Source organism: Orcinus orca, chromosome 18 (assembly GCF_937001465.1).
Source record: "Orcinus orca chromosome 18, mOrcOrc1.1, whole genome shotgun sequence".
Taxonomy (NCBI): Eukaryota; Metazoa; Chordata; class Mammalia; order Artiodactyla; family Delphinidae; genus Orcinus; species Orcinus orca.
This window is the reverse complement of record NC_064576.1, coordinates 53122914-53134372: the sequence shown is the minus strand read 5'-3', so window position 1 is coordinate 53134372 and position 11459 is coordinate 53122914. Positions and strand designations below refer to the sequence as shown.

The following is an 11459-nucleotide window of genomic DNA, read 5'->3' as shown; positions in this document are numbered from 1 at the left end:
AAATGGTTTAATGAGTACTTACCTCATAAGGTTGTGAGGATTAACTGTAAAGTGCTTGGCGCAGTGCCTAAAATGCAGTAATCGCTAAAAACTGGTGTCCTTATTCTTGTTCTTGTTCTTATGCATCCATCCTGATTTAGATAGTCTCCCTAAAAGCAGTTACTAAAACAAAGGCTTGGGTGCAGGAAGTTTATTTCAGAGCAGATCCCAGGAAGTACAAGTGACAGAGTGGGGAAAGTGAGACAGGGCAGGGGGACAGCCAGTGAAGGGCGTCTGGCTGAGTAGGATGCTGCTGTGAGCAACTGGGGTTCAAATTCCCTTGAGACCCTCAGGGGAACTGTGTAGAATACAGCTCAGAGTTTTCCTCCCAAGGGATGGGAAAGCTGGGATATTTATCCACCAATGCCTGTCCCTAATGGGCTGAGGGACAGTTCTTAAACCCCCAGTGTTTCCAGACTGCCCTGTGTACGAGCTGACCAAGCTTCTGGGGCCCCAACGCTGGTGGACCCCCAAGCTCTCAGCAAGTCTCAAGCTGCAGAGGCAGATGTCTGGATGGAGACAGTCATAGGGCAACCAGAAGCATCCACTGCAGCAGAAGTGAATGCAGAGGGCAGCAGTGGGGATGGAGTGAAAGGACAATTAAACAATATTTAGGAAATGGAATCAACAGACCTTGGTGAGTGGAAGGAAGAAATTTGATGGCATCTTAAAATGACTTTAGTATTTGGGGTTTGGTCTGAAAACTGCAGAGTTTAAAACAATTGCCAGAGGGGTAGTTTTTTGGTAATGATGCCAGGGAAGGAGGATGATTTTGATTCGGACATGTCAAGTCCGAGGTGTCCGTGATCTAGCCAAGTGTCGTACTGGGTTGGAAAATGGAATTTTCCTAATTCCCCATTAAACTATGCAGGCTTCACTTGGACTTGTTGGAATTTCTTAAGCAAGTTTTGAGGGAGCAAATCTCACACTCTGATAATGAGTGAAGATGTTTTCCGTCCTTGCTACAAGAGCACATTTAATCTGGTGGTTTAAGTGATGGCTTTTAAAACAGCCTGTTGTCTCTTTCTGCCTGCTCTTCTCTTATTAGGTGACTTTGAACCTGGTGGTGAATTCCACTGCAGATTATTTCCCCTGAAGAAACAGAATGATAAATACTCTCTTGAGTTATTGCATAGCTGTTGAAACCTAGACAGCATTTTCAAAACCCTTCTGAGTTGTTGCAAAGCACAGTGCCCCATCAGGTACTATATTACTTTGCTTCAGTTTGCCTTCAAAACTTACAGCATTTCCAGTTATCTGTTGTTACTGAATTCAGTACTAAAGTGAATATGCTTATTTTCTAAAATGGAATTTTTGGATGATAAAAACGTATATTTGCTGAGTGAGATAAACCAGATATTTAGCTAATTGTGGCGTGGAACTCATCTTGATTATATATTTTTTTCTTTCCATGTGCATGTATATTTGTATGTGGAGACATGCATCCTGTTTTTGCTGTTTCAGAATGCACTTTTCAATAGATGTTGAAACCACTTACATTTTAATTTTCTGAAGTGGTTTCTTTGATGGATATTTTATTATAAGAAGTGTAGGACATCCAGGTCAATGGGGCCAGACATAAAAAAAGTGAAATAGTTAAAGTCTGGCTCTAGTTTTCTCTTTCAAGGTGACCTCCCACTTCCCCAAGTGCCTTCCATGTCCCAGTGTTCCCTGCGAAGGTGCCCCGGGGTTGTAGGCCTCCACCTCCAGAGACAGGCTTGTGGCACCATCACAAACCCCTAAGGCTTGTGAGTTTGCTTGTGATGTTCATTTAACCATACTTGCTTGTAGAGTGTCGACTATATATGAGGCCCTGGTCTACACAGTGATAGTGAAAGAAGCAAAGAGAGCAAACCAGTGTCAGAACAAGGCCAGAAATCCTGAGTCTGTTTCATCTTCCTTAGTGGTTGGGGCTGCACTCATAGAGATTGGCTCCAAAGGAAGGCAAGGAAAGAGGAAGATAGAATGTATTACTGTAGGCCAGGCGCGGTCCTAAGTATTCTGCATATATATTATCTCATTTAATTTAATAAAGCAATATATTTTCTTAAAAATATGCTTGAGAATCAACACTTCTCAAGAAAAGCAGAGAGCTTCTTTCATCATAGTTTCATCATAGTTCTTCTTTCATAGTTTCATCATAGTTCTTCTTTCATCATAGTTCCTGTTTCTCTGAGAGGTCCTATGGCTGACTCTGAGATGAGTCCCCTTCCCTCTTTTTTGTTTTGTTTACACAAACGATTTTAAGGACTGAATTATGTTTTGACTTTTTTTAAAGTTCCAAGCAAAATTGGGCCTTTTAATGGTCATTTCTCTAAGGGAAAAATAGGACAGTGAAGTCATGGTGATTTTGATAACTGAATTTTGGGGACAATGAAATAGTTAACACAGCACAAAATAAAATAATGACAATGACATTATTTTACTTTTGAAGGACAAGAGCCGGCAAACACTTTCAGAGATTGGATGCTTTCAGGCTGCCATTGCGGGATTATTCATTTTTCTGCTTTGCATTGGATGAGATTGGCTCAAGAATAAAGCTTTGGATGTTAGAATAGGAGGTCTAGCTGGGGTCTCTCCACTGGGGCTTGGTCATCACGGTTCTGTAGCTGTCCGGTAACCTGGCCATATCCAACATTTTCTTCCAGAACCTGAAGTCTGTTTGGGCTCTCTGAGCTCATAAGGCTCATGTGCAGCTCAGCTGCCTTCAGAAACCGCTGAACTTTGCACAGGCCATGGGTCGCGAAGCACTCGTGTGTGCCCACCCTGCTGTTCAGCTTGCGGCCACCACTGGTTTCAATTATGAATTCAACAGGCAGCTTCGAGGGCTCCTCTATTCATTACAGAGCTTCGCTCTCCATAATCAGTAATAAAGGAACACAGGCACTTCACAAATATGAAGTGCTAAACAATAATCAGTCAGTAAAGGCGATGCGTTGGGACTTTTCTACTTAACTCTTTGTTTCTTTCAAGTTAAAAAGAAAACAAAATCATTGCTTATTTTATTTTCTTGCCTTGAGTAATCTGGGTTAAATCTCATCCTGGCCACTTACCAGCTGTGTGACTTTTGGGCATTTTACCTAAACTCTCTGTGTCCCAGTTTCCTTATCTGTAAAATGGAAATAATGATAGTTCCCATCTCATGGGGGTTATTTGAGGAATAAATGAGATAATTCATGCAGAATATCTTTGTAAGGAGCTCCGCTCATATAAAAACTTGTTCAGTAAATGTTAGCTCTCATTATTATAATTTCAAATAAAATGAAATTTTATTTCATTTTATAACAGGTCTTTTGAGTGTTTTTTTTTTAAAAAAAACTTCCATTACGCACATTTTCACACACAAACACACAAATAGATTGGTATAATCTTCTCCACTCACACACACACACACGTACCAATGTTAGCATTGACCATGATCAATATATCTTTCAATCTCATTTCATATAGTCTCATGTTTTCTTCTAGAATATTTTAAAACACATCTCAAGCACCATGTCTTTTCACCCATAAGTTTGAGTCTCTTTTTGATATTAAAATCCTTAATATTTAAGGTAAGAGCTTCTTGGGACTATATCTTCTTAACCTTAAACCCCAGACCCTAGAGGAGTTACTGCAGTGAGGAAACGCTTTACAGATGTTTGTTTAATTAGTGAATGAACAGTCCAAACTCAGCTTTCCTCCACTTTTTGGTAGATGCGCCATAAATATTTGTTGAGTAAATAAATGAGGGCAGGAATTTTATAGAGTGCCTGATGTATATGCATATGTTTTACAAAAGCAACAAATATTTTTAATACTTGGATGAGACTCCAATACTTGAAATCCCACAGGTTTACTGTTGCTGTGAACGTTAATAATGCCCAAATAATTAGCACTTGAAGAAGGTTTAATTCTGGTACTCAGATTTTTTGTGAATGCCTGACTGTCGGTAAGTTCACAAAAAGCAATTAGCAGATTCTTCAAACACATGACAAATCCTTTATTACTCTGCTTTTAAGTGACATGGTTTACAGAAAACCAAATGTAATTAAATAACATTGAACTTGAAATCTACCACAGACTCAAGATATACAAGTTACACTTGGCAAGGCAAAACTTCTCTAACACTAGGTTGTTTCGGGTCAAAGATAAATTTCCATTAAGTAATTCCAACATGTTTTGTTTTTTTGTCTTACAGACAGTTCCTTTGGCAATAACTTCCACTTTAGCTTTTATTATATAAAAATATAACAAAATTTCATTATATACAAACATTACATTACACCATGTACAGGTTAAAAACACTAAGAAAATGGCAAGCCACAAGGGAAATTAAAGTCAATAGCATGATAAGAATTAAATACTGCACACATTTCATAAAAATTACATTAACTACATTTTTGTTTGCAAATACCAAACAGTACCAATGTGATTGGAAATAGCTTCCAACAACTTCATTTTAAGGCACATCTTGCATATTTCTATATACAACACTGAAACCGGTCAATAACTTAGGGGCTTCTTGGAGTGACCTGTATATGCGTGACAACATGCAGCATGGGATTACACATTTTCATTGTCTTCCTTCTTTGGGGACAGGTACCTGCCAGGGGAGGACTCATAGAGGGGTACCCCAATCTCCTGCAAGTCTGGGAGCCTCCCTGGACGAGGAGGGGAGAGCAGAGTGACTGTCCTGTCATAGTCTCTGTGTAGCACTTTCTCATAGACGCTCTGCAGCCCCACTGTCTTGGGCAGCTGGGCCTGGTAGTAATTGTCCCTACGCAGAGGATCCCGGGGCAGGGACGTGCTCTTACAGAAGGTCGACATCTGGGCTGGCGGGTGAGTGGAAGCATGTGTGCTGGGCCCTCCAGCGCAGGAGGGGCTCCAGCAGCGGTCAGAGTGGCCCAGGATCTTACACTCCGCGGTGCACGCCCACAGTCCTAACATAAAAGAGAAAGGAAGAGGGCATGATGATTACTGAGATTACACACACTGCGCCTCCATCTTCAAAGCGTCAGACAGGGGTCAGGGCGGCTGAAAAGGAAAGCGTGTAAGAAGATGAACGCCCTGATTCCAGATCTGAAATGAATATTTGTTCCTACAAAGCCACTTTAATACGAAGTTGGCTCAGCTTTAGCTGGAAGCAAAAAAGAAAAAAAAATTGATAAGCAGAATTTCTCTTCTCAGAAAGCAACCTAACAGGATGGGAGTCTGGTTTATTTTAGGTGGTGGAGCTGCCTCGACTTGGCATTTTGAAATTCATGTTTGAGGCAGGCTGGAATCCAGAACTCAAGGACAGAAAAAAGTGAGAAAGAGGGAGGGGGTCCGGGAATGGAGATTGAGAAGAGAGGCTGTTGCAGAAACGGAGGGAGAGAAGAAAGGCTGAATTGGCAGGAAAGAGGAGTCCTCACCACTCTGCATGTGGTTGATGAGATCCTTCTTCAGAGCGTCCCCGCTGATGTCGGAATCGCTATCGTTGAAATCACTGTCCCCTTTGCCGCTGTCTTTGCCGCTGAACTTCTCCGCTTCTCGGCCGGAGATGGTGTTGAAAGAATGTCCTTTCCAGACAGCCACAGGGGGCGCCGGCTCCTTTCCGAAACCAGGGGAGGCGCCGTAGGGCTGCAGCAGGGAATGGGGAAAGCAAGCAGGGGTGAGGGTTGGACAAGAAACAAAAACACAAGGGCGACAGGTTAGGCCTCTCCCACGCACGCATACCCAGACCCCTCCAGTCCCTTCCCCCAGCCTGTCCGCGGAGCACCGAGCGGGGCGCCCAGCCGAAGGAAGGCCTCACCTCGGCGTGCGCGCCGCGGAGCCGCTGCTGCCCCTCGAAGTGACAGGAGCTTTCCCCGGTGGCACTGCCGCCCTCCGAGCCCGGCACTTCGGCCGCGGCGACCACGGGCGGGGGCGCGTCGGCCGCGGGGCTGCCAAAGGGCGCTTTGCCGCTGCCAGGGAAGGTGAGCACGTCGAACATGTTGGGCCTGGGCCCGGCTCCCCGGGTGGCCTCCTCCGGGGAGCCGGGAGCCGAGGCTCCGCCGCCCGCCGCCCCGGGCCGCTCTTCCCGGCGGGGCCCCCCTTTGCGCACCTCCTTCTTGCGGCGGTTGCAGGTGGTGGCGATGGCGATGATGGCGGCCAGAAGCAGCGTGCAGCTCCCGGCCAGCACGATGATGACGATCAGCGGCGTGTCCCACTGTAGCGCCGGCCCCGACGTCGCGAGCCGAGAGCCGGGAGGGCGAGAGCGCTCCGAGTTCGCTGCACTGGCTGGCGACACCAGCCCGCGCCCGCCTCCTGCTGTCACCACGAAGCTGACAGCGGCGGTGGTGGAGAGCGGGGGCCGGCCGCCGTCGGATACGACCAGCAACGCCCGGAATACTCGGCCGGGCGGCTCCTGAGATAGGTCGCCGGTGAGCACGATCTCCCCCGTTCGGCTGCCGATGGCGAAGGCTTCTCGCGGCTCCTGCTGTAGCAGGTCGAATGCCAGCTCCCCGTTGGCACCCTCGTCTGCGTCCCGGGCCTGCACGCGCGCCACGGCCGTGTCCCTTGCCGTGCGCCCGGGGACCGCCACTTCCAGGGAGCCGTTGGCCGGTGCCGGGTGCACCAGGACCGGTGCGTGGTCGTTCTGATCAAGCACCCGCACTTGCACCAGGGCACTGCTGGAGAGCTGAGGGGAGCCGCCGTCGCTCGCCTGGATGCGCACGTCGAGCTGGCGAAGCGTCTCATAGTCGAAGCTGCGCAGCGCGTAGATGGCCCCGGTAGCCGGGTCCACCGAGACATAGGTGGACACGGCGCCCCCAGCGCGGCCCACCTCGGCCTCCAGCAGCCGGTAGGTGACCTGGCCGTTGCGGCCCAGGTCCGGGTCCCTGGCGGCCACCGTGGCCAAGTAAGCCCCGGGCGGGTTATTCTCACGTACTGACACCTCGTAGACCGGCCGCGTGAAGAGCGGCTCGTTGTCGTTCTCGTCGCTCACCCGCACCAGGTAGGGCCGCACGGTGCGCAGCGGGGGCGCGCCGCGGTCCTCGGCCACCAGCGTCAGGTTGTACTCGGCGATGCGCTCGCGGTCCAGCGACCCCGCGGTCACCACCAGGTAGCTGCCCGCGTAGGCCGGCTGCAGTCGGAAGTGCTCGTGCCCATAGAGGGCGCAGCGCACCTGCCCGTTGGCTCCCGAGTCCCTGTCCGAGGTGCTGACCAGCGCCACCAGGCTCTCGCGTGCTGCCCCCTCTGGCACCAGAGAGATGGCTCCGGCCTCTGGCGTCCCGGGCCCGGTCGACGAGGTCACGTCCGCACCCCCGAGAGCAGCGGCGGCGGCGGCGAAGGGCGAGGCGACAGGCGCGCCCGGGGCGGCCAGCGGGGTGATGGCGATGTCCGGCGCGTTGTCATTGACGTCGCGGATGCGCACGATGACCTTGCAGGTGGCGGCGCGGGGCCCGGGGCCGCGGTCCTGCGCCCGCACGTCCAGTTCGTAAGTGTCCTGGCGCTCGTAGTCCACGGGCCCGGCCAGGGTGAGGCGGCCCGAGCGCGGATCGAGGCGGAAGAGGCGGCGCGCCTCGGGCGGGGTACGGGAGCCGAAGGCGAAGACCACGTCGCCGTTGGGGCCCTCGTCGGGGTCCGCCGCGTCCAGGTCGAGCAGTAGCGAGCCCACGGGCGCGTCCTCCGCCAGCTCCACCTCGGCCACGGCGCCCTGCGGGAAGGCCGGGCTGTGGTCGTTCGCGTCCAGCACGCGCACACTGAGGGCGGCCGTGGCGGAGCGTGGCGGGCGGCCTCCGTCCTGGGCCACCAACTCCAGGTTGTAGGCGGCCTGGCTCTCGCGGTCCAGCTCCTGCAGCAGCACCAGGTCGGCGCACTGGGCACCGTCCGCGCGCGTCTGCAGCTCCACGCGGAAGGGGCTGTGCGGCTCGGCCAGGCGCACGCTCTGCAGCCCATTGGCGCCCACGTCCTCGTCCACCGGCACCTCTAAGGGTATGCGCGTGCCCACGGCCGCGCCTTCGGACACCTCCACGGGGATCTGGGCCCGGGGAAAGCGCGGCGCGTGGTCATTGACGTCCCTCACCTCCACTTCAACGTGCACCAGCCGGAACTGCTCCTGCGAGAAGCTGACCACGTCGAAGGCCAGCACGCACTGCGGGGCCTGGCCGCACAGCCGCTCGCGGTCCAGGCCCGCGTCTCCGACGGTCAGCTGCCCGTCGCCCTCGCGCACTCGGATCAGCGAGCTGTTGAACTGCTTCATCAGGCGGAAGCTTGTGTCTCCGGACACTTTCATATGCAGGTCTTCAGCCAGGGTCCCGATGACCGTTCCGGGGGCATCCTCCTCGAAGGTGCTGTATCGCACTGTCTTGCTCTGGGCCACGGAGAGCACCCAGCAAAGGCTGAAGAGCTGCAGGGGGAAAAGGCAGGGGATTCCCCCGCGCCTCGCTGGACTCATGCCGCCAGCCCCGAGCGCTAGTCCAAAAGGCTGAGGGAGCGATTCCTCTCTGGTTTGCAGGTCTGGGCGTGAGTCCCAGGGTCCCCAGAGCACGCTTTTTGCGAGGCGTGTGCGGGAGAAGTCTGCAGGCTGCAGCTTGGAGGTGCCGGCGGGCTCTGAGGACGCGTGGATGCCGCCCACGGCCCACACCTCTCCCTCGCCTTTTCTCGCTGGAGCTGCGCCGCCGAGCGCCGCCTCCGCTCTTATAGCAGCCGATATGCAAATCATCCGAACCCGGCAGCCAATGGCGGCCTGGCCCTCGCGCAGCTCCTACGCCAGCCTCCGACAATCCCTTTAGTGTGGAAAGGCTTAGAGGGGAAAACAAGAAATGAAAATTAGGGAATCTTTCCTTTGTTTCTTTAACTCCTTTTGCTTTTTTTCTTTCCTGTCAGCGCTCTGCCTGTAGAGGAGTTGGCACGGGTCGCCGGGCGTTAAAGGAGCGGACGGTTTTGTTAATTGTGCCCCTCCTGTGCTGGCTGCTTGAACTGACAGCCATCATATGGGATTTCGCCCCAGTGGCTCGGGACCCCGCGCTCACTCTGCGTTTTGCACTTCGGAGGCTTTGAAACCGCTCGCGCCCCCTCTGCACAGACTTGCTCTGCCGGGTGAGGCTCAGTTCGCGTTCTTTCCCAGCTTCCCACGGCGCTCGGCAATAGCCTCTCGATTTAGGAGCCCGAAGGATAAGGGAAAATTGATTTTATTCAAATTTGTGTACGCAGTTGTGTTTTGCTCGTGTGAGCCCCGGTGATCAGAGCTGCCACTTCCCTTTCAGAAAAGAGCTCTGCGACGTGTTAGTATATATGTCATTGTCCAAATGGCTTTCTTAAGCCCTGGGCGCTAGCAGACAAGGGGGAAAAAGTTCCAAATAGGATTTAGCATAAGCTTGAGGAGATTTGGAAAGGTTTCAAAGATCAGACTGTATCAAAGGCTTATGAAGCCCTCGTTAGTAGTGGAAATAGAATGGCGTGGCAGGCGATCCCATTGGAGGCCCCAATGTCTGTATTATTTAACTGTGACAAGCTAAGGGGAGAGAAAGTTGAACAGTTTCCACAGCGGAGTTGGGCTAACTTGAATATAATGAGCAAACGCCACATGTATCCATTATGTTCCTCTATTCATCCCCAATCACTACCATAGCTCTCTGGCTAAACGGTGATGGGCGCTGAATTCCACACAATACGCGGCTCGTATTAAAGTGCATTTAGAGAACTTTCCCTCCTGATGCCTTGTTCCGCCTATTTAGAGGATTTTCTTTCTGTTCTAATAGGGCCGCTCTGGGAAGCAATACTCATCCCGTTCCAGAAGAACAAAATCACAGCATGACGTTGAAACCTGGCACGAACCTGGGGGAACTTAACCATCTGCCTTGCCTACTAAAGTGTGGAGCTTCGGCATTGCCAGCTCTGGGCTGGGCGGGTCTCCCGGCTGGTCAGGCGTTGCGCTGCCCGCACAGGTATTCCTCCCTCCCCCTAGTATCCCTGAAGACCAGTGAGATGGGTCTCCAAACCCGAGCAAGACAGATTCTTACTGATTCTAATTGAAGAGATTTACTGAGCAGGCTATGCAAATACACACGAAGGAGGAGAGGTAAAAAAAATGTCACCCACAGGGAGTTTTTTTTTTTTTTAAGGCGATGGATTTGATAAGCAGACTGCATTTAGCAAATATTCTTCTGAATCCTGATTATAGTTCTACTGTCAACACCCTATCTGTGTTTTCCTTTCCCTCAAACCCGAGGGGATGTGTCTGGGGTCTTTTCAGAAGAGTTACAGAAGTCGTCCCAGAGTAGGGAGACCAAGCAGGGAGCTGGGTGGGCAGTGAGGGTGGAGAAGGATGACAGAGGAGCTCTGGAGTTGCCAGAGGGCGAAAAATGCAGCCCAAACATCATAAGAGCTCTTATGAGACTGGGAGGCGGGATGCGCTAGACTGCGGAGTTGGGGGCTTCCTCAGAGCGATCTTGCCTCTCGGTTCCCTTCCCTGCCTCCTCCACCTCGTGGGCCTGGTAATGCTCAAAGTAAAGAGGCCAGGCACAGCGGACGCGCTGGAACGTGGAAAGGGCGACGCCCCCTACGGGAGCCCAATTCCCAGCTTTCTCTTCCACTTTTCCCCCCTCTCAACTGCCATTTAATAGCTTGCTCTCTCTTTCTGCTCCCGCCCAAGAGAGTATGAGCAGCCGAAAGAACTTTCCGTCTTCCATCCGAGCCTGTAATACTCCCATCCCGGCGCGCTGGTGACCTTTGGCGCTCCCAGGTTCCTGCACTCGCTCCTCAACCCCGTGCCGGGCCAGCCCGGACGCGGACAGATTCCGAGCTCGGCAGTCGGACAGCGGCCTCCGCACTGCCGCTAGTGTAACCGCGAGAGTTCAGGTCGGTGTGCTGCCGCTGCCGAGCCCAGAACAGGGCAAGAGGAAGGATGGAGAGGGCGGTGGGGCCGGAGTCGCAGAGAAAGGATATTTTCAGCTGCCCCCGTGAGTAGACACTTGCGAAGAGCCCGCCCGCGAGTGGCTGGGAGACGCAAGTGCGCCCCCTGCGCCCCCGCGCCTCTTAGTTCTGGGCTGGACCGCTGGAGCCCAGCAGCGCGCTGTTGAAATTTGGGTTTTTGGCTTGGCGGGAGAATGGGAACTACCTAATATTTTTACTCAAAGCGCGTCCACGTCATGATGCTCATTTTCAAGACTGAAATAAACAAAGGAGTGCAGGTGGTGCGGTGGGGGAGGTGGGGGGAGCAGGCAAAAGCCAAGAGGAGGGAGGAGGGATCTGGCGCGGCTAGTAGCCCAAAGCATCTTATCCGCTGCCAGCTCCTCGGCCGCTCCAAGTGGCCGCGACAGCGGCGGCGCCGGGGAGCGCGGAGCGCAGAGCCCAGAGCAGGGAGTCAGGGAGTAGGGCGGCGAGCAACTGCCCCGGCTGGCGCGCGGAGGCCTTTCCGAGCCCGCCTAGCGGTGTGAAGGCACGTGAGCAGAAAGAGCTCCGGGCCTGCAGCCTCC

General features: G+C 52.5%; 1 protein-coding gene across 2 annotated transcripts; it reads right to left on the bottom strand.

Moving 5' to 3' along the window:
• Window positions 1-3997: 3997 nt before the first annotated feature.
• PCDH8 (protocadherin 8) lies at window positions 3998-8654 on the bottom strand. Of its 2 annotated transcripts, none has more exons than XM_004274541.3 (3): window positions 5813-8654; window positions 5433-5640; window positions 3998-4961 (listed from the first exon to the last, which is right to left on the bottom strand). In XM_004274541.3, exons 1-3 carry the CDS (start codon window positions 8435-8437, stop codon window positions 4585-4587), a joined length of 3210 nt encoding a protein of 1069 aa, XP_004274589.1. In that variant the 5' UTR covers window positions 8438-8654; the 3' UTR covers window positions 3998-4584. The 2 variants fall into 2 exon arrangements, with proteins under 2 accessions (XP_004274589.1, XP_049556990.1); XM_049701033.1 differs by having other exon boundaries at window positions 6104-8654.
• Between the last annotated feature and the right edge of the window lie 2805 nt (window positions 8655-11459).

Excerpts from the sequence above, each read along its gene's own strand:
- PCDH8 (XM_004274541.3), bottom strand. The coding sequence starts at position 8,437 with ATGAGTCCAGCGAGGCGCGGGGGAATCCCCTGCCTTTTCCCCCTGCAG. Across the intron at positions 5,641-5,812 it reads TCCGCGGCGCGCACGCCGAG|CCCTACGGCGCCTCCCCTGG; the intron begins GTGAGGCCTTCC and ends TCCCTGCTGCAG. Across the intron at positions 4,962-5,432 it reads CATCAACCACATGCAGAGTG|GACTGTGGGCGTGCACCGCG; the intron begins GTGAGGACTCCT and ends CTTTTATGTTAG.